This window comes from Trichoplusia ni, chromosome 15, assembly GCF_003590095.1.
Source record: "Trichoplusia ni isolate ovarian cell line Hi5 chromosome 15, tn1, whole genome shotgun sequence".
NCBI lineage: Eukaryota > Metazoa > Arthropoda > Insecta > Lepidoptera > Noctuidae > Trichoplusia > Trichoplusia ni.
The window spans coordinates 9,180,990-9,204,963 of record NC_039492.1 but is presented as its reverse complement, the minus strand read 5'-3'; the positions used below and the strand labels follow the sequence as shown (position 1 = coordinate 9,204,963).

General features: G+C 33.9%; 1 protein-coding gene across 1 annotated transcript; it reads right to left on the bottom strand.

The window, feature by feature from the left end:
* Nucleotides 1-872: 872 nt before the first annotated feature.
* On the bottom strand, nt 873-23,665 carry LOC113501115. Its single transcript, XM_026882140.1, has 2 exons — nt 23,198-23,665; nt 873-2,861 (listed from the first exon to the last, which is right to left on the bottom strand). Exons 1-2 carry the CDS (start codon nt 23,362-23,364, stop codon nt 2,549-2,551), a joined length of 480 nt encoding a protein of 159 aa, XP_026737941.1. The 5' UTR covers nt 23,365-23,665; the 3' UTR covers nt 873-2,548.
* Nucleotides 23,666-23,974: the final 309 nt, after the last annotated feature.

The following is a 23,974-nucleotide window of genomic DNA, read 5'->3' as shown; positions in this document are numbered from 1 at the left end:
AGTAATTTATTAATTTTCAATTATCTTTAACTTTATCATTTAAATGTAAAAATATATTTCAGAACTTAAAAAAAATACTTATACTCTTATCTAAAGCTTGTATTTAAATAAAATTGCTATGTTTTAGTGTATACGTTGGAAAGTAGATGTCGCTGCAAGGAGCACGATTTATTTGCAGCAATGGTATGTATTAGGTACATGTGGTCAAAATTCAGTATTCCTGCCAAAGATGGCGTTAGCGTTGCGTTAACTAAAGTATCTAGTAATTGCCTGGATTATTTATTTCCTACTTTTCAGACTTCATCTCAATATTCTCTTTCTTTCTCTCTCTCTCTCTCTCTCTATTCTCTATCTCGCAATATTCACATAATATAAATTAGGTAAAATATTTACCAAGCAATTAAAAGATAACAATTCTCTTACACCTGAAAACACTTAGTGATCAATAATTTTAAAAGAATGATAGTTGTAATTAGGGAATATCAATTCAGGGCCATAGCAATAACCTTTAATCAGATTGTAATGATTCCATTAACTTTATTATGGCTACGATCTACGAACATTGAACATGATTGCATAACAAAAATTTCCTATTTATATTACGTAGTGTTACCTAACTAAACTGATGATTGACTGAAAATTAATAATGTTATAGCACTTACACTACTAAGTGTAGAATTCGCGAAGCTCTCTTTTTTTAACCTAAATTTATACTCTGTAGGTAGGCATTTTCCTTTGCTTTTTTAAATTGCTGATTTGGAGTAGAATATCAGTCATTTGGTATTTAAATATCGACGTTTACTAACGGGAGATTTCTGAATATTATTATGTAATAATGATACTGCTAAAATAGGGGAAAATTAAAACAAAAATTGTCCTTCCTCGTTTATTCACATTCATCACGGTTCAAAATATGTAATAAATAACAATGTTATAGATATTTTAACTGCTACTTATCACATTCATAAGATTGAAGGCCTATGTCACTGTTCGCTTATAAATTAAACAAACTAAAATCGATTACTTAATTAATCATTTACATTTTTTTTTATCGATACTTTTTGGTCAGAAACAGTGAAATAAGCCAAAATACTCGTAACTTAACTCTACATTTTGTATTGTCACATTCTAAGTAACCTATTATAAGTAGTTTTTTTACAAAAACAATATTTGCTGCGGATATGACTCGGTTTTACATATTTATTAGGTACCTCAGTAGAACTTATTATTAAATATTAAAAACATACATGGGAGTTCGGTAACTAATGTTGCCAGACTAATAAATATACAGAAATAGGGATTTTTTTAGAACTTACGCGGAAATAAATTTTGAAATTGATTGAAACAGGTATTTTTTCTGAATATACATATTGCTCATAAATTATAGAAAAATATGCTTTCCAGAAATTCCAGAACACAATGAAATGTGCGCTCAATTGTTTCTTCGATATCCAAACATTTAACGATGATTCAGTAACTTAATAGTTCACACATTATTAACATTTTGCATTAGACATCCATCCATTGTCATAAATGTTTGAATTAGAACATTCATAGATACAGGTAAATACTCAAACAAAACGTAGCTATAAATGTAATTATTAAAACAAATTCGTTTCTTACAATATTTTAGATTTTCGAGAAACAATAAAATATAAATTGTACAACATTTATGGCCAGATCTTTGAAACAGGACTTTTATAATATTTATGTGACTCGTAAACCTCGTGAACAGACAAAATATTCAAATTGCGGAAAATCCGAATAAATACCTATCGGATATGGAACTATGGACGCCCCTTATCAATCCAAAGACTTTTAGATAATATATGCTTTGACAATCATACATTTTTCTTTATTTATCAAATTAAGTAAAACACAATTTTATATTTGCAACAGTTTTCTCGTTTCGATTTGAAATACTCAATAAAGAACACAATATCGTTCTCATAACTCTCACATTGTATGCTAGTGACCACGTGTAACAGTTTAATTAACACTTCAAATTAAATCATCCAGCTTCGATTTTAAACCAAGAATCTGCGTGTCGATCGGTCACCATCGCGTCGACCACGTTAATTAACTTACAAACTAAAATTACAACTAAATAGTTATCATAACCGTTAACCTACTTCATCACAGTCTCAAAGGAAATCACTATAGTCTGTTTTTTCGCTGAATCACGTTGGGACAATCTTTGGCATCGCCAGTACCGTACTCGACGTACCCACAACATAATTGTGCACAATGTAGCAAACTGTTTTGCTAAAGCTGTTAAACCTTTTATCTGTTTATATAAACATTACATTTCATGATGATCGTGACATTTAGAATATACAATATAACAGTGTAATTTGTAGGCAATCTATAAAAATACGAATGACAGATACGTAAGTTGTAAAAATCCAAAAATGTTCTTAAAGAGAGCACGTCCCTTGGTGCAATCTGATTTTTCTTTTTAATTATCGGGAACCCGACGTGATTCCGATCTAGTCGACAACTAGATTGTACAGCCTCTTTTATAATTAAATCAGATCTTGATTGTTTATTACAATATTCTCATAGAATCTGTGTGTTTTATGATGTTTTGGCCCAAGCTTCTGATTTTCTTGGGTGACTCGAAGAAGTCGCTCGAGTCAGAAGAGTCAGGTTGGGTTAGACGGGTGTGGGAGCGGATCCGGCGCGCGCGCGTGTCCGAGTCGTACATGAGCGTGTGGGTGCTGCCCTTGCGCGACCTGAAGGGGATCCGGTACGGCGTGCTGCTCTGCACGTCCGACATCGATCTGATGTGCCTTCTGTACTTTGATTCCTTTGTCAGTGGAGAGAAGGTGATGATCATTTCGCTCGCCTTTGGTTCCGACCTGGAAAGAGGAAAACACATCGATTAGTTTTCGATTAGATCTAATCCATTCGCCTAACCTATTGACACGTTCACCAGAAAAGGTTGTTTGTGACTTGTAGTAATGAGTAAGCTCATTAGATAATAATGTTTGTCGGAATTTACTGAGAATTGGATTTGAGTTCGATAACTAGTGACGCTAGACATAACACGTTACTGCAATTATTTAATATTTACTGCGAGATACGCGTGCATGTATTGTTAGCGAGTAATCCCTATAAATAGTAGCGACTATCTGATTGGATTACTCAATATACGTTTTAACGATATTATATCAATGCCTTCTGGATTAAATGTGCGTAAATTAGTAGCGGTCTATTACAATATGTAAGTATACTATACTTAATTGCTTAAACGTTATACACGTGCCACTTGTTATCACTGGAATCAAAACAAATTAATTTATGACTAACAAATATTACAAAGCACGCCTGCAGTAAAGACACTGCAAGGTAACAATAATTTACTCCTGCATAGAATGAACTGTAAAATGTTGTCAATTTTTTAATACATTTTAGCATCAACGAAAACACCCATAAATAGAATTCTATTTTAATACGATATTATTCGGTAGCTGACAGCGACAGGCATGTCACTTGAGGTCAAAATTTTAAAATTAATAGATCTCTAATTTCTCATAGTAAATTGCCTATCTGGCACATATTAAGTTTAATTATTAAGTAAACTTATTGCAATTGAGAATTTGACTAAAAGAAATGGGCCCGAAGTTTTGTGGCCCATAGTTCTTCGAAATGTAGTGGGGATAGTTAGATATATCAGTGCACGTTTTGACGACAGGTGACGTTACCCATTTCTATACATTTCACCATATTTTATGCGTTTTGTCTTCTTATTTTTATTATAATGTTTTTATATTTATCTCTATTTTTGTCCTAAGCCCCATACCCCATTGTGGTGTCTGGCTTCCACAGTTGCAATAACATTGGTTTTAGAGGTGATAGCAAGCCTAAGCCAGCCGTGAAATATCGTTCAATTAGTTACGTAAATACACAGCGCACACCTCCTTGAGTTTTTCTTTGATATCCAAATAACGTATGAAGGTTAGATGACGCCAGACCGGAGTATAATGTACAATGGAGTCGGTTTACAGTGATAACGCAAAGAGGATAATGATATTAGTGTTTAAGGGGCAATTAAGCATTATGTACGTGATGGTGTGTATGACATCATATAGTTAAATAACTAAATAATGCAGAGATGTTTTTTTAAGATAGTTAATTTGTCTATGGACGCTATGAGATCTAGTCGCCGACTTTTGGAAGGCTGATCGTGAACAACAAATCATTTTTATGGAAAAAAATTTGGCTCATTTTTTAATCTCTTTGTAGGTTAAGTTTCTATTGGTGTTGATCGATTCGAGACGTTCGTAAAGCAATGTAATACAAGTACTATCTTACAATTACTACAATAAGTAAATAAGGGTATTGACTATTGATTACGTCAAAGGCAACAAGTGCGTACAGATTCAGTGTCATTCATTCCATACGATACAATAGCTTCAAATAAATTAAGATAACAGAAACTATTATAACACGTCTTATCAGTCTTAAATAACAAACAATTTCTAGACAAAATAACATGTGTTACATTACGGCTGCAGTTTAGTACATTATCTGTTGTCCAGTTAACCTTGAACACGTGAATCTGACTTTATCCTATATTACAAAGGCCTTTGTTTATTGGACTGTATGGATGCGATCGCAAGGCACCGTTCGGGGCCTCAATTCCGCTATTTACATTTGCCGATGAACGAATGAAAATAGGATTTAATTACACCATTCGTAAGCATTTTGCCAACACTATAATTGAAAATTCATTGTATTGACAGTGAGTGACCCGCTGCATAATGAATTGGGTTCCACAGACAGAAGTTGTATGAAACGTGTTAACATCATGTCAACTAGCAATTGACAAAAGAACGCAATTTGAAATTTAGAAAGACGCACCGCGCACATGAGATTACATTAGGCCTCAAGTACCAACATAATTAAATAAATTTTCACTGTCTTATGTTAATGAATGTTACAATAATTACAATTGAACGTCCGATAAACTAGTTTTAATAGTAAAATGTGTAATAAAAGAAGGTCAATGTGAACGTTATGCTTCAAATAGATCGGTTGATCTGTCAGTGGATGTGAAGCAAACAAATCTTTTATGGCTTTGTCTCACTTTATTGCTTGAATGTTAATTTACAGCATCCATTCAATGTATCTAGGTACGTCTATTCTAAGGCGAATTCTTTTTTATGTGTTAATTATAGAGCTGCGTAAATATAAATACATTTTCGTATTTTGATAAGTAATTCGTGAATTATTAGTTCAATCAATTTCCTTTTCAGCCAATGAAATATTAAATTTCCTGCCAAGAAATTCGAATAATCAAGTTTAAAACTTCACGATGGTAAGTTTTAAACTTGAAAACGATGATAATGAAATGTAAATATGAGCCTCTAGCACCTCTATGTTATTAAATTATTGTTTTTTTATCGAAATATTTTACTGAATATACACATATACAAATATACACATGACACATACACATGACAGCCAAAAACCTAATCATTAAACAAAAAACGAAAGACGAATGAATACACCAACTCAACACAAAGGTTATAATTTCATATTGCATTAGGTTCTTAGCAAATGCAATATGGATAGGTAAATACTAAATACTGGCAACTCGCAATCGTAACTGTCGAGGGCATTGTAATTAACTACGTCACTGTGACGTCATACGATTTGTGGTTATTACTAAGCCTGGTTAGATTCATTAATGAGTAACGGTAAACTCTATATAAGGAAGTGTATGCTGAATGGATAATTTATGTAGTTACATATTTTTAGGGATTTACACTAAAAGGTTTTACCCTTTGGGTGAGAATCTGGTAATAATAAGGCTAGGCTGACAGTTCGTCTATCACCAAGCCGTATATCATAGACCAGGGCCCCGATTCTGCTATTTTACAATGGCCGATGAATGAATGGCAATTGAATTAAATTTGAAATTATTCCTCTCTTAAGCATTTTGTCTATACAATAATTGGAACTTAATTGTATTGACCTTGAGTTTAGCATCCCATACTGAATTTCCAATTATTGTGCAGAAAAATGCTTAAGAGAAAACGAAAATTGTCATTTTAAGCCAAATTTCATTCATTTATCGGCCATTTTAAATAGCAGAATTGGGGCCCTGATAGTAACATTTGAAAATATGTATTTATACTATTTATGTTCCAGTGATAACTACAAATAGAGGAGTAAGGCAACGATGCCTTAGCCTGTTCGATCCTTGCAACGTTTCACAAATTAACATACACGGAAATGCGTGGCCCAGTGGCACTGTTGCTGTTGACATCATTCGAATATTCTGCTGTCAAAGTATGCTTAGCTAGAACTTAGAAAAAATAACATGCATCAGTATAACTTTAAACAGTCTATGGATGCATTTATACAAGTCTTTTACGTTGTATCTGCGCCAGCGCATGTCTGAAACCCTAACATATGATCGCTGCACTAACTGACGTCAATTTTCGTGTTACGAATAAAATAATAATTGAAATATTTTCTAATAATAGCTCAATCTTCTTAAATAGTAGCTGCATCTGCTTTTCGTTTCCCTAACTACATGATTATAAAAATAATAAACACTAAAACTATTTAGTTCACACAATCTTCCCATACCTTCAATTAGGTAACCATAAACAACAGCATTGTTCGAGACTCTGAACTCCGACAGGAATTATTATTTATGTACGGTATGCAAACTTTTTAGAAATTGTCTTTGCCTTCGTGTATTGTGTTCCTAATTTTTAATTAAATTCGAATAAAATAAAATAGATATTCGATTTCAACCAGTCTTAGAGACACTAGAGTCATTACTGTAACGTTTTAAAGTTTCTTAAACCGCCTTTTTAAATACAAACTTTTGATTTTGATTTGGTACCAATAATGAAATAAACATAATTATACATATAATAAAAGGTGCTATATAAGTGGCTAGGTACCAATCAACTTTCTAAAGAGGTGTTTCTTCTAATACACCACAGGTGTGTAATAACAGATAATAAAATAGATTACACATGATGCCTATCGATTGATTTACCTAGTTCTTTATAGTGGTAGAACACCTGCTCGATAACCGTATACTGTTTTGTGTAATAATAGCACAAGCCACGGACTATTGTCGGCAGCTAATAAGTCTCTATCAATTTATTGGGCGCCATCGAAAATACATTGAACTTTACACTTTTCGTGTTCCAATGTTTGTACGTACGTAGTTATAGATATGTATTTAGGATTCTATGATTCAACCTTGCAATATTAGTAGCAGCAGTGCGGTGCTTAAAAATAATTGTACGTAGAAATGTAAAAAGCGTGTATCGATAGATTTGTCTTGACCTTTGAGCTTCCTTATTCTGTTAGAAATGATAAAGATACTTTATGGAGGTAAAAATTAATACGTAGAGTTAGAAGCAAGTGGTAAGTAAAGAAGGTTTAGTTTGCCTCTTCATGGGATTTCTTTGCAAATTATGTTAGTATATTTAACTATTCACTTACGGAAATTTAGTTTATTATGCTACTAGTGTTATTTCTACATGATTTATAATTAAATGGTTTCAATGGACGTATTGCTGTATTTTAAAATGTCAAGTCTTAAATAATTGACACAGGTAATTATTTTCGGAGTTTCCTTCAAATGATAAGCCAGCATTATTAGCGTAGTTACCAGCTGTAAAATATTGTATGTGTAAAGATGAATGAATAATTTTATACATTTAATAACAAAACATCGTCAAATTGGTAATTATATAGTATACAAAGAGCATAAAAAATACAATAACCTACTTGATCAAAATGTCTACAAGTATTTTTTTAAACAAAACACATTTTCACCCATTCCAAGAAATGCATTTTCAGGTATTGGGTCAAAAAACCTGTATTGCTGTATTATAACTACCAAAGTGCTTATATCATTGCTGAAAATTGGCAATCAACCAAGTAAACAGATTTATAAAAATACTACAGACTTTCTGTCTCATCTTTGAATATGGGTACTTTAGCTTTGTTGTATTTTCTCAAAAACTATGAAATCTCCGCGTATTTCTCACGGAGAAAGTAATTAAGATAAGTGTAATGAATGTTATGACTATACTATACTTAATTGCATGTTTTTACATCTGATTAACTCATTATGCCAATCACTGTGACTATTTTATGGGCCGTCGCAAGATGGTTACATAATTGCGTATTTCTCGAAGGAGTTTATACTGTTATGTTTGCGAACCCAGCCCCTCTAACCAAGTATTATTTTGACAATCGTTAACGTTAATGACAGCTAAAAGATTTGGCCCCAATTCCGCTTTTTTTACAATGGCCGATGAATGAATGGAAATATTATTAAAATAACACTTTTCGTAATCTCCTAATCATCATTATAACTCAATAATTGGAAATTCAGTACGGGGCGGAATACTCACGGTCAATACAATGTATGTATTTCCAATTATGGTATTGGCAAAATGTTTAAAGGAGTAGGAATAGTTTGAAATTTAATCCAATTGCCATTCATTCATCAGCCATTGTAAAATATAATCAGGGCCCAGGACGTTTTCTAACAACAGTAACTATTGTAGAAAGGTCATTTGACTGGGTTGTAAGAAAACAATAATGTAATTATTGAAGACCTAACGCTTTAATAGGATTTCAACTGAAGTCACAACACATACAGCCATCTAGCCAGAGCCATCATCAAATAGGTTATTATAACCAAAGATATATTTCCGTAGGATGACGCGAATTTTATTCCAAGATTCAATCTGTAGGTAGGTATATATGCAAATTGACGAAAACAAAGCTGCGAGTTGATGTGCCAAATTGAACAAAGCGACGATTTGATATAACACTCGAAATAGATCGTGGTTTAAAAAGAACAATCTGTCTTCATAGAGAATAAATTATTAAATGAGAACGTCTCGTTTATTTTATTGTTATACGGAACACCTATACACACACTGAAGTGGGAAAGCGTGAGCCAACACAATACATATGGTAGGTATGTATATACTGGTGTATTTTCGACGGGAGTGCCAGAAAACATTAGATCGACTAGTCTCCCTAGCAACAAATTGATCGACCACGCCTGAATGTGGACCCATCAAACTATTATTACTAGACACTTATATCTAGCAATGATCACAATCTATACGAAAGGACACGGGGCCTTTGATCTTATCGTTGTAATTTACATATAGGAAAAGATGTCTAGACAAGACCAAAGTCTTCTAGAAACATTAGAATTAGGATCAGCAATAATAATTGTGTTAGAAGCGTAATAAGCGGAAGGATATTCAAAATTTGAAACCAAAGCGCCTGAGGACCTATCACATCTTAAAAGTAACAATTATTTTTGTGGTGCGGGAGTGAGATGCTGCTCTACACCGTGTAATATGCTGTCACATTTCAACAATTGCCGTAGTCTTACCGTAAAACGTAGACGGTAGACGCCTTGTATTAAATGCAAACCATGGTAACATTATTCCGTCTAGTATGAAACCTACAGATTCAAAGGTAAATTTGGTTTTAAAAGTGGATATGATGTCAAATTTGTTGGCCAACCGATCGACTACATAAAACTTCTTTCTATTAGACATACAGCCGGTCTGCCTGTACACGTAATGGTCGCCACCAGTCTCAAATTAGCATTAATATTAAAGTCGTACCCTCGGCGACGTTTTCAATGTCCTGTTATTACGTCTAATATAATAATGGGGCGACGTTACTATATAATGTTATGACTATACTATACTTAATTGCATGTTTTTACATCTGATTAACTCATTATGCCAATCACTGTGACTATTTTATGGGCCGTCGCAAGATGGTTACATAATTGCGTATTTCTCGAAGGAGTTTATAATGTTATGTTTGCGAACACAGCCCCTCTAACCAAGTATTATTCTGACAATCGTTAATGTTAATGACAGCTAAAAGATTTGGCCCCAATTCCGCTTTTTTACAGTGGCCGATGAATGAATGGAAATATTATTAAAATAACACTTTTCGTAATCTCCTAATCATCATTATAACTCAATAATTGGAAATTCAGTACGGGGCGGAATACTCACGGTCAATACAATGTATGTATTTCCAATTATGGTATTGGCAAAATGTTTAAAGGAGTAGGAATAGTTTGAAATTTAATCCAATTGCCATTCATTCATCAGCCATTGTAAAATATAATCAGGGCCCAGGACGTTTTCTAACAACAGTAACTATTGTAGAAAGGTCATTTGACTGGGTTGTAAGAAAACAATAATGTAATTATTGAAGACCTAACGCTTTAATAGGATTTCAACTGAAGTCACAACACATACAGCCATCTAGCCAGAGCCATCATCAAATAGGTTATTATAACCAAAGATATATTTCCGTAGGATGACGCGAATTTTATTCCAAGATTCAATCTGTAGGTAGGTATATATGCAAATTGACGAAAACAAAGCTGCGAGTTGATGTGCCAAATTGAACAAAGCGACGATTTGATATAACACTCGAAATAGATCGTGGTTTAAAAGAACAATCTGTCTTCATAGAGAATAAATTATTAAATGAGAACGTCTCGTTTATTTTATTGTTATACGGAACACCTATACACACTGAAGTGGGAAAGCGTGAGCCAACACAATACATATGGTAGGTATGTATATACTTGTGTATTTTCAACGGGAGTGCCAGAAAACATTAGATCGACTTGTCTCCCTAGCAACAAATTGCTCGACCACGCCTGAATGTGGACCCATCAAACTATTATTACTAGACACTTATATCTAGCAATGATCACAATCTATACGAAAGGACACGGGGACTTTGATATTATCATTTTAATTTACATTTAGAAAAAGATGTTTAGACAAGACCAAAGTCTTCTAGAAACATTAGGATTAGGATCGGCAATATAATAATAATTGTGTTCGAAGCGTAAATAATGCCACGTACCGGTTTTAGTTTCTGGAAGGATATTCAAAATTTGAAACCAAAACGCCTGAGGACCTATCACATCTTAAAAGTAACAAATATTTTTGTGGTGTGGGAGTGAGATGCTGCTCTACACCGTGTAATATGCTGCCACATTTCAACAATTGCCGTAGTCTTACCGTAAAACGTAGACGGCAGACGCCTTGTATTAAACGCAAACCATGGTAACATTATTCCGACTAGTATGAAACCTACAGATTCAAAGGTAAATTTGGTTTTAAAAGTGGCTATGATGTCAAATTTGTTGGCCAACCGATCGACTACATAAAACTTCTTTCTATTAGACATACAGCCGGTCTGCCCGTACACGTAATGGTCGCCACCAGTCTCAAATTAGCATTAATATTAAAGTCGTACCCTCGGCGACGTTTTCAATGTCCTGTTATTACGTCTAATATAATAATGGGGCGACGTTACATACCACAGAAATATCGTAATTTCTAAAAGATTTCCGTCGACTATTCTGTAACTGTATTATTAGTGTGAGCACCCATTTTTAAGGGTATTAACAATTTAAATTACGGAAGAACAGAATATCGTTTGACTTGTAAATGGGCATAGTTTTGCTTCGAATACGTAGATACTTACATGTATTATTCAAAAAAACGTCGCTTCTTTTCCAACTATGGAAATGGCTACCGGTGTTCGGACTAAAAAGGTCAAATACCCAGCGTGTCGTTGTCATATGTGTCTAATGTTGTATCCGCATGTACATACGTATGCTGGCATATAGGAAATACTTTTATTGATAGGCATATGCTTTTGGTAAGCTAGATGAATTCCGATCCTTCGATTTGCAAATCATAAGTTGTAATTTCTGAAATCATAATCCTTAGATTATTTTCGAATATTTGCAAAGGTGATAATGGTCACGACTGAGATTGGTTTACCGAATGGACAAACAGCCAATCACAGTAATGAGGTTGTATATTTGATCAAAGATCTCGAGAGTCCAGACAATTATACCAGTAGACACCTTTAAAAGTACGGGAGTCACCAGGGCCTCAATTCTGCTATTTACAATTGCCGATGAATTCAGTACGGGGCGGAACAATCACAGTCAAAGTGTCAATACAATGAATTTATAATTAACATTTTAATTACACGATTGTAAGTAAAATGTTGAGGATATGTGTAAATTTTCATCCAATTTTCATAAATTTACCGGCAATTGTAAAGTGCGAAATTAGGGCCCTGTGGCCATTCGTCTTCAAGAACTAACCTGACTGGTTTGTTGGCAGTTTAATCAAAGAAAATTAAAATCTACAAACCCAGTTTACGAAAACCGTGTTAGGCTAAATTAATGAAAATTTCTAGGAATAAAAACGATTGATTAAAAAACGTTATTCCTTCGATGTCATTAATATGATGTTCTTTATTATTAGATGTCAATGACCTTTCACATCGATTGCTTTTTAAGCCTCATGGCTATTGAAACGGCACTATTATCTGGCACAGATTATTGATCATAAAACTATCAGTCACATATCATAGTGCTAATTAATTAACGATAAGACTTTATACCTATGCGATTATCTAGTCAACGGTCAGGAATTTTAATGATTTAAATACCTAAGTGTTTAAACGTGTATAAAAACATAGCTTGGTCTTTGTACTTTTTTGTTACAAAAGGGTATTTGTTAATAAAACTAATTAGTCCCTCAGAGTGATTTCCCAAAAATATTTAATACCTAAGTTTTTTCTTTTATAACAAAATCTTTAAAAAAAAAGATGAATAGCTTAATATCATTCAATATACGGTAGTGGGGCTGGTAAATCACTCGTTAATGAAAAGCGTACTGGTATGTGACGTCACGTGAAATTATAAATATATTCTTATTGTTATATTTTTTAACGATATAAAAGAAAATTGACGCATTTGTCCTTTTTTATGGAAAACTGAGTACTGTACAGACTTTTTTTTATCAAATACCTTATTGTAAAAAAAACTCGAGAAAATAACATTTTTCCGTAGAGTCTGGTTAGTGTTATGATGTGATCACAATAATACTGTGATGATATGACAGAAAGAAAGAGAGAATATACTAATCGAAAATTTCTTTATTGTCATTCAAATATTTGTTAAATTTTTAATTCGTGATAAATAGTTACAATAAAATATGATATCTAAATAAGCCTGATTAAACCTGACGTTTGGCTTCCGTTGCTAGATACCATGACTGATGTTATAATGACGCATGCACCAGCCATGCTTACGTTCAGTTCCGGGAACTACCCCACCATCAATAGGCATATCATATGTAGATATAATGGAGGGATTTATTACGCTAATGTATTGAAAAATGTATTAAATACGAAAGAATGTGTGTGTGAATGTTTGTAACCTCTAATACGGCTGGACTGATGTCGATGAAAATTAGTATAAAGGTAGATGACCAGATGGGCGAAGCAGCGAGGAACAACTCGTTCGAAATATCTTCTTTTTCAGAGGGCCTAACGCCATTGCGCAACCTCTCAAATTTTAAATTAGTTACAAAGCGTGCCATCGCTCTACACTGCGTAGCACGGCGTCTCTTTTCCACGATTGTAGGAATACTTATTACTTTCAGAGGTAGTGGTAGTGTCTGACTAGGTACTACGAAAAAGGTATCTCCCTCTTTACCTACCTACCTATATCATACCTATCGTTCGTCATTACACTGATTCATAAGACCCAACTCTCATTCACAATATCTTCCTACATTAAGGTAACCAATGATTCAACCTCAATAATTAAGTAAGCAATTATTAAAACACGAATCTTTTCTAAAAATAAAGTTGTAATAATCGTTTCCTAGTACTGACTAACTGACTTGTAAATATTAACAAAGATATTAAATGTTACGACTGCTTTACAAAACATGAGTCGGTTTAACGAGCTACGTCAACGTGAATATTAAAATCACACTAATAATATGAATGCTAAAGTGTGTTCCACACGCATAGAGTGTGTTCGTATGTTTGTTACCTCTTCTCGTCTTAAAAGCTGAACCGATTTCGATGAAATTTGGTATTGTGGTTGGTGAAATTTTAGATTAACACAGCTATCTATAGTTATTTGACTGAATGAAAGAAGAATGATATTTTAGCAGCTAAGTATCACATACATCCAAGCAAACACATTTCGGCCACATATTTCGTTCGCGCAGAGAGTTAGTTAAGACTGTATAGTAAGTGCCTTTATAACAAAACACGTCGCAGTCGTTGGTAAAAATATGTTTGTTATAATTTCTTGGAAACATGTTTCATAACGAACAAAGAATCAAACGTAAACAAAACTCATTTGTGCCCACAACAAACTAAATAAATTAGTCATTAACGTTTTGACAGCGTATCGAATTAGTAGGCCGAAAACAAACATCTTTTGTTCAATACATTGTAACTATAACTGTTGTCGTTTAGTTGATTACATTATGTGTATTATCACATCGTGCGTAAGATAATAATATGGATTTTTAGTAGGTTATTCCTTTCTACGATATTAGAGCGAAGCAGGACGTTGCTTGAATAGGACATTTGACTAAATCTTAGAAAATAAATATGTTTAGTCCGTCAGATAGATTTCTATAAAATATTGAAAATGTACTTAATAAAAAAAAAGATAAAAGAAAAAATTTAGAAAAACTAGTTTTGTGATCCCCGAATCAATTTATATAATGTTCTGCAAATCCAAAATACATTATGATCGTAAACCTGATTACTAATTAGCAGTTATATTTTATAAGATAATCGTGTTAGTAGGCAGGCTGGCGGCAATATGGCGCAATGTCACTGATTTAATTATTAATAATTGTGTAATCAGAATAATAACCAGATTTTAATGTCAATAAACTAGGTCCCAGTAAGTGGGTACAATTTATTTAGGATTTTATTAAACGACTTTCAAAAAGTGGATATTATCTAATGTGAACTTTTGGGGTATCTGCGATTTCGTAATAAGTATGTATTTGTTCGAAGTTCGTAAACTTTTTGTTTTCACATGTTTATCTGAATGCTGCACAATGTTGCCTTGTTTTCTTTTTCTTATTTGCATTTTAAGACTCAGATTCCATAGAATAATCTAACTGCAAGAATACTGCAGGATTTATACATACTTTATGGTAGAAACAATAAGTTACAAAACAATATTTACACAAGAAGCTGTATACAAAGACAAGGAAGAAGAACGGAGAATCCCAAGTACCTAAATAATAAAATCACATCAATAATAACGATATTCTATTCCGAGAAATTCTCAAGAAATTATAAACTAGTCAGTCCAAAGTATTATCACGTCGTAAATTCCCAGATATTCAAACGTAACGGAACTCTCCACAACGTGCCGTTGCGTCAAATACCTGTATTTTGCCAACAGTCCCGAAATAGAACACTTTCTACAAATATACGAATTGAAATAAAAATGTATTAATCATGTTTCATGCGTGATCTTCGGACCGGAGCGTCTACCACCACGATTTGAAGTAATATTATTATGCTTGTGGGAGCGGGGCAGTACTATACACGGTAGAGCGGCATCTCGCTTCGACTTTAATATTGTTTTAGGATGTTGTCGTGGGCCGCCAGCGATGGAGGAGCATGGAACATAGGAAAGTGAATAGAAGTGGCACTAAACTGACAGTGACAGTGATATTTCTGCAAATATTAGTAATGCTTTAATGTATGGAAATGACATTTCGTTTCGATAAACGACGTGACTTAGTCCTGACTCCTCCAGCCATTCTATCGTTACTATCAACTCTAATGATTGTTGACCTAATTCTGTGATTGAAATATTAAAAATTATGACAAGTTTTTGGGTCTTGACTGCAAAAACTACAGCAGAAAACAAGATGTGATTCCGTCACATTCTGAGATTCCTCGTCATTTTCTAATAGTGGCAGAACACAGGTACCCCAAATGCCACTTCCGTCTACTCTTAAGTTCAGTAAGTCGGAATAATGCTCATTGGCTGCGCGTGCGTTTTTTTTTGGCACGGGTCACAGCTTCGAATCTATTATGTACTTTGGTTGGACGTCATAACGTGCAACCCTGGTTATAGGCGTTATACCTAACAGTGTGATGCAAATCTAGGGTTCATATACATATTTATAAAATGCATTTGTATTGTTGTGTTTAGCTCGGAGCTTGGGAGAATAATGGTCTCTCTTCTCGTTAAGATGGATGCTAAACGAGCTGGCAACAAAAATCTAAAAGTTCTTTGTATCTACAACTCCAGGATCTACATTCTGTAATGTGGATATCCGAAAATGTACCACAATGCGAGCCGTTGGTGCCACAATAACGAGGCTAAAGTGGACCTGGGCAGACCACTTGCCCAGACAAAGTGACGGCAGATGTACTAAGGCGGTGATAGAACGCTATCCAAAGCAAGGCAAGAGAAGCGTTGTCCGGGAGTAAGATGGGTCGATGATATAGTAGAAGTTTCAGGTCGAGTCTGGATGAGGCTGGCACAGGACCGTTGAAATTGACACGAGTAAAAGGGAGGCCTATGCCCAGCACTTAGAGGACAAAAGCTGTGGATGATGATGATGACAGCCGTGCATGCTTTTGCAGAAATTAAATTAAAACTGTCTCAACTTAGTAAAGAAACAATTACACTATCATTTACACCACAAATTCAAATTGTTCCATAGTAAAGTGTGAAGATAAACACAAAGTCAAACAGACAATAAATCGGAAGCGCACGTGCCTTCCAATGAACTGAAAGACACGTGCGTTTCCGATTTTGATAAGTACGTATATCTAAGTACATACTCGGTGCAGGTTTAGTGCACAAGCTTATCTAGATTTCGCAGACACATCGAGTACTTACAATGAGGGTATTGTTAAATATTACAGAATAGATAATATCGGATACGAGTGGTTTTGTTATAAGTACTTAGGTATCAGTGAATGTAAGTAACCGGTCATAACGGACAACGTTCTTTATGAACATGTATTATGAAGACAGTTTTGAATGTTATTTTCACTTATTTCCTTCCTTAAGTTTCTAACTGTATTACTAAAAGGAAAAAGATGTAAGAAACTAAATTGACAGCTTTTGATGAGGTCAAGAGAAACTCGTAATGAATTGTAAATTTAAGTAATTATAACGAGTATTTTTTTATTTTAAACTTAAATTTTTCTTCTATTCTTTTAGACATATTTCAGAGTTGCAGTTGGAATAGAACTTTTCAAATTTAGCATCAGTAGTTTAACGAAAGTGCAAACTTATTAGACGACTGAAATCTTATCTACGAAATACATGCCAAAAAATTAACTATTTCTATAAGACGTTTACTCATGCAATGCAATAGCTATAACAATATTATCTATACAGTATTCTAACTTCATGGTTATATTATATCGTAATTCAACAATACGTAGCGGCTTGTCTTTGAAACCATAGTAGAAGATATTCTCTATACATATTTTGCTAAAACACAAAGTAGTTGTATCAAAACAGTTCCATTATTACAGGTTCTAAAGCCGTACTTAGTATTTCCGTAAGCCTATTGCCTAACGCATTATGTGTATAAGCCAGGTGCACATGACTATGTATAATTGCAGTTCTAGAAAGCGAGACCCTCGACACAAGCACTGTGTAATTACAGCCTTATGTTATGGTGTTCGCGTTTCCTTACGACATAATACTGAGGTCAGAGCTATGTCATTGGTGAACACCTGACGTAAGTGCAAACAATTTGATTAGCCATTTTTAATAAGAAGAGATTGTATAGATGCATAGCAGGAAAATTGATGCAGACTTTTAAAAGGTATGAAGTCATTGTTGTTATTAGATTAGCATTTGCACGAAGTGGTGTGTAAAAAAGTTCTAAACTCACACTCCAATAAAAATATGTTTTTGATCCTAGCCTTTTCTGCCTGCGGGGCAAAGGATTTTTCTTTAAAACGGCTCCCGCATAATCACAAAGATAAACAGACTCAGGACAATCATTCATGGATCACACAAACGCTTCTCCTACGCTGGATTGAACCCGCGACACGTTGCGCATAGTGGATTTGTGATGACCTGAACCACTCGGCTATCCGAGCAGTCATAATGTCAGTGCATTCAGTCCAGTATGACTATTGAATAGCTTCAACAGGACAAATATGAAGGTAATTATTTATCAGACCTACTTTTAATTACGACATTAATGAAAGAAGAGGCACGCTATGACCACTTATCATTGTGAGAGTCGTGGCAATGAAATCGGCAGATGACAATAAGCGAGTGATAAGGCAAAGTGATGTATTAAGGAAAAAACGGTATCAATGAAGACTTGAAGGCCATTTTTGAAGGATACTTTCATAATGTTATTCGTAGAAAATAGTTTTGTAATACAGGAATATGGCTTGGGTACATTTTGTTACAATTTGTAACGAAAAGTATCCAATATCGGACCTCTATTTGTAACTTACAAATAGAAGTCGGATATCCACACCGTGGCATAATCTGTATGGAGGGCCAAGGATGAGTCAAACAATAAAATTGTATCAAGAAAATTTAAAAATTAACTACACATAACTTAAGAACGTAAACACCATCTTAAACTAACTATTGGCATCCATGCCTTCGCGGTTTTGTTATTTAAAAAAGAATCAGTAAGTTCTCCTTTTCCAAACTTGTTAAAAACACGTTTCAAAATTTTTTTCTTTAAAAAAAGCATGCGCGCGGGAACGAGCTTGAATATAAAAACCGTTTTATAAAAAGAAGCAAAGTGACGCTCGTATGAAAATAAAATGTATTTGCAGTTTCGATGAAATTCAAAACTCTTTGCTAGGAATATTCTGATATAACAAATTACTTTTTTAATCGTAAACTTTAAGCTCTACATTATACATATTTTTGGTATATTATATAGATTATCGATACATTTGAAAGATACGTTACAATTCGTGACTAGATAAGCTTGGCATATTAACACCTAATGACATTTAATGTCTCAAAATAACAGAAGTATAGCTTTATTTTGCAATAAGTGAATGGGAACGTAAAGAGCACATCGTGTGCAGTGCGGCGAGGTATGCACTGAATAATAAACAATGGCTGGTATAGCTAAGTTCCCATAAACAACCAGCCTAGACTCTTTTTAGGAAGGTGATGTAAACGACCAACTATTTCTTGTTTTTCTGAAATTTTCCGATAGGTATTTATTTCACTCGCAAACATTTACCTAATGAATAATGTTAATTTATTTTGTATTGTGTCAGTTTAATTCGGTCATGGACAGGAGAAAGAAGTTTTAAATTCTTTCATTATATTTATATTTTAAAATAATTGAGATATTACTTTATGATGTTATTACATATATGTATCTATTAAAGATATACTATTGATGTATGGTATTCAATCCAAACTTTCCTTCAGAGCAAATGCTCGTTTACAATAAGTTATAAAAGTGTCTGTACTAAACAATTACCTAGTAGTCAATGAACAATATAATAAAAATAAGAGTGCTTAATTTAGGTACTTAACTACAAAGTGATTTCTATTTACCCGACTGCCAAAGAAGGAGGGTAATGTTTTTTGAGTGTATGTAAGTATGTATGTATGTCTTTTCCTTTGTGACCTCCTGTAGCCTAAACGGCTTGATGGATTTTGATGTATGAGGTATCGTTAGATTTGTCTTGATTACGGGAGTGTCATAGGATACATTTTATCCTAAAAGTCCCACAGGATAAAGACATAATAATATTTTTTCAAAATTTTCCCTTTAAAAAAATATGTATGCGGTATCATTAGATTCATTTCAATCACGGGAGTAATTAATATAGGATACGTTTTTTCTCAAAATTCCCACGGGAACATGTTAATTCTGCGTCAACGCAAAGCAACTCATGCGTTAGCAAGCAAAAAGATAGGGCGTGGCCTGGCATGCGGCGCGCGGCGCGGTGCGGAGCTAAAAAGTTATAAATAAAAAAAATATTATTAAAAAAACAAAATACCCGACTGCACACTAAAAAAAGAGTAAAACAAGCCCCACAATAATATTGATCAATCAAATGCTAAAAACTAATTATGTAATACCGTTTAAACAATACCTATATTAAAATACACTACAATATGTGTTCGTAATCGATAGTTAAATAAACAGAAACTTATTTTGAATACAAATTTACTGAATATAATTTATAAATGTTGATGGAAAGCATCGCAGGCGGGGACCACCTTGACCGCCACCAACGAAAATTCTGCTAAATGGTGCACAACCGAAATGACTATAAATAAGCCTCTGTTGGTCCCCGCCTGCGATGCTTTCCATCAACATTTATAAATTATATTCAGTAAATTTGTATTCAAAATAAGTTTCTGTTTATTTAACTATCGATTACGAACACATATTGTAGTGTATTTTAATATAGGTATTGTTTAAACGGTATTACATAATTAGTTTTTAGCATTTGATTGATCAATATTATTGTGGGGCTTGTTTTACTCTTTTTTTAGTGTGCAGTCGGGTATTTTGTTTTTTTAATAATAATTTTTTTTTTGAATAAGTACTTACGCACAATACGTAGAATCTATTTTATCAGATGTAAAAACAAAACTGGTTCAAAATTAATTATGTAAACAAGTATGTATGCTAATCAGGGCCTCCTACTAAACTCGACATTTAAAATACATAACAAGCAAATATTGTATGGAATTTATTGGAAGTGATACTGGTTTGACTACGTACAGCCAATGTTATGTTCATTCCGTATATACAAGAAAAAAAAAAACAAAATATATTTGTATTTTTTTTTTCTATAAATATTTACACTACATAATATTTGGCTCTATTCAGCCAGTACCATAATTATTTTGTTATAAAAACCACCAAAAAAAAAATACAAAGTTTAAAAAGGTTTGTTTTGCTTTCTCCACAGATTATAAAAGCCGTTTTATATAAACCTCTTCGTAGACGACACCCGGAAGGACTATTACATTCTAGACACGTAGTTTAGATAACAAATCGTAATTACTCATTACCTATTATATTCATTGCATTCGTTATTGTTTTAATTAATGGTAAACATAGGTGATTATAGAACGCCAAGTTAAATTCTACGGCTATCTTTGTTTCCTATCATAATATATAATAGCTGTGCTACTTCCTGCCACCTTTAATGTAGAATATGTAGATGAAAAGTGGGAAGTATTAGTTGTTAATCTACAATTTATGGACTTTTGCCGACTTAGCAAATAAGAATATTTTGAATCAACGTCACACTCTGGCGAAATTCAAATGTCAACAAAAGTTTTCAAGTACTTGGGGTTTTATCTAAATAAACGAAACTACATGAGCCATGCTCTTTGGACTCGAGACACGAGGATCATACAAATGTGTTGTGATACTTGTGATACATGAGCCAAGATATACTATGCAGACTTTCCTCTTGCTTGAACTCCATCCAAACTATAAAATACCCGGGGAATCCTAATTTGTCGTCAGCAGATAGTTTATAGTATGTAGGTATGTACTATGTATTAAATATTTCATTAATTAATCTTGGCACTTAATTCTTATACGTCAAAGTTTATCTCGTGACAGAATAGTTTGGAATGTCTTTCCTTCGTTTCCACTATCAAATAGTTTAAATAATGATCAATTTCGTCGATTGTTTAAAAGGATTTGTTACAGCCGTGACAGGTGGGTACTGGCATATTTTTGTTAGATCTAGCCGGTGAGATACTTGGTTTAGTTTTAAAAAATTTGGAAAAATACAAGTTCTTAAAAGCAACAATCACTGTTACAAGATAACTCTGATAAGCAATAAATTAAGAACAGATAAAAATTTCGTGTGCAATACGTTGACTGATAGCAATATTTTACCTAGAAAGTAGTATACTAGAAATAGAAATACACAACAAATTTTAAAAGGTGATCGCGACAAAAAAATATATTACTAGAAAATTGAATCTATTTAAAACAGATGTTTATTTAGGCTTCAAACTAATTTCCCGTGCCAATAGCTAAAACACATAACCGGAACAAAAGAGACTATATTATTTTCCATCAAATAAAAAAAAAAGAAAAATCACAGTGAGACACGGTAGTCCATTAATAGTGTGGCCTAATTCTCCAAGCGTCCTATAACACATATGTCAGTCGTGTCTAGTAAAGATTAACGGTTTTATTACTGCAAAACCTGTACTTCCTTTTTGGCATTGTGGGAAGCATTGGCTGCCAATCACCAGTGGCCATCATACTCCATTTACTTTCCACGGAAGTCGCCTTAAAAGCCCTATCCAGCCTAAAAGACATTGTGTCAATTTCGATCGAACGTTGTTTTATTTGGCGGGAGAAGCGTTCCAATATTAAATTTTAATTATACATTTTTCATTTAGACCTGAATCAGTGTTCTTTTTTAGAGTACAATTTGAAATAAGAACCTTATTTATTCGAAATAATGATTGCCATCGTACGTGCGAAAGATTAAGTTTGAATATTTTAAAACGTGTTTTTTTTTAAGTCATATTATGTAGAAGATTTCAGAACAGGTAAATTGTAAATTATAAAACTAAGGCGCGTAGGAGCTGCCAACCGAACAAAAAAGTGTTTAAATATGTCAAAAGAGGCAGCTGCTGTTCACGTGTTTGGTGACATTGTTGTGTGTATTTATTCTAGTCGATGTTTTTTCTTTATTATTTGTTCCCCTCCGAAGCCAAACAAGGAGGTCTCCCATTTTAGTTTAGTATTTGTGGTTTGTAATTAATACTTTTGATTCCTTGTGTGTAACAATTAATCGAGTAGAGAGTACCTTATTATGTTACTTGTATTTTTAATTATGCGCCCAAAACTAATGATTAAAGTAATCCTTGATTTAATTTGAAATAATTCATTGCGAGCAACAAAAACCTTTCATTCGAAATCGCTGATATTGATAACAGTAGTTTCATTGAATTCCATTAACACGATCAATTATAATTCATTACATTGTAATAAGCATCTTTAAAAAAGTAATCTAATCACTAAAGCAGGGATTGGAACGGATTATACATATAACTCTGATATGTAAGAATTTATATTGAAATGTCGTAAGTCGCAGGAAAGTCAGGGCAATAGCACTTCAATTAGTTTCAGAACTGAAATAACTAGACGGCAAGAAACATGTTTACTAACACGGAGTATTTGTTACGAAAACCAGTGACGCTTATGTAAAGTTATTCGGTTAAGGATGGCCATAGTTATCACACTCATCGATAATGTGTTCTCACTACATTTCAGATAAGATTAAAACGAGTTTGAAGCCATAGTACATGTGCACTTACTTTCCCGTGAAGAAGTCCGAAATCTGGCTGACCTTCCAGAATATCTGGAAGAGCAGCATGAGCACCGTGTGGTTGATCCAGGTGTACAGCTTGTAGCAGCTCTCCATTGCGCCCGCGCCTCCCGACTCGCGCTCCCACAACACCTTCGGAAACGAAAACTCACTCATCCGTCACACGTATATTTGCAAGGGTAATACAGAAATTCAACTAGCAATCCACTAGTTCGCGGCGCGAATACGGACGAAATTCAATTTCGTAAATTGAAACGGTAAATAGTTCCCCTCAAGCTAGGACACTTGCGACACGATCGCACCACTGGGGTAGTTTGGCGCTTATCAATCGGCTCTCGACCGAAAATAGCGACGATAATAGAGCGAGCGACGATAGGTTTGACCGCGCTCGAACGCCGGTGCACGCAAACTGGTGGCCATGAGAATTCCACTACAACTCGACTCGTCGAATGACGAAAGATGACTCAGTTGTATCACGTTGTAGATATCGGGTATTTGTTTCTTAGCTCGGTTAGCGTGGAATGCGAGACAACACCCGACCGCGCGACGGAATATGTCAAAACAATAAAGCATACTGATTTTTTTTCCAGTCCCGAAACCATTGACAATATTTAAACGGGTAATGTAGGTTGCTTTTCATAGTTTGAATTTAAACCTTTTTTGTTTACAATTTATTTAACACAATATTAATTTACCAACATTTTTATTACGAATTAATTTAATAATTAAATAAATCATGGGTTAATAATTCACGTTTTAAACGAGA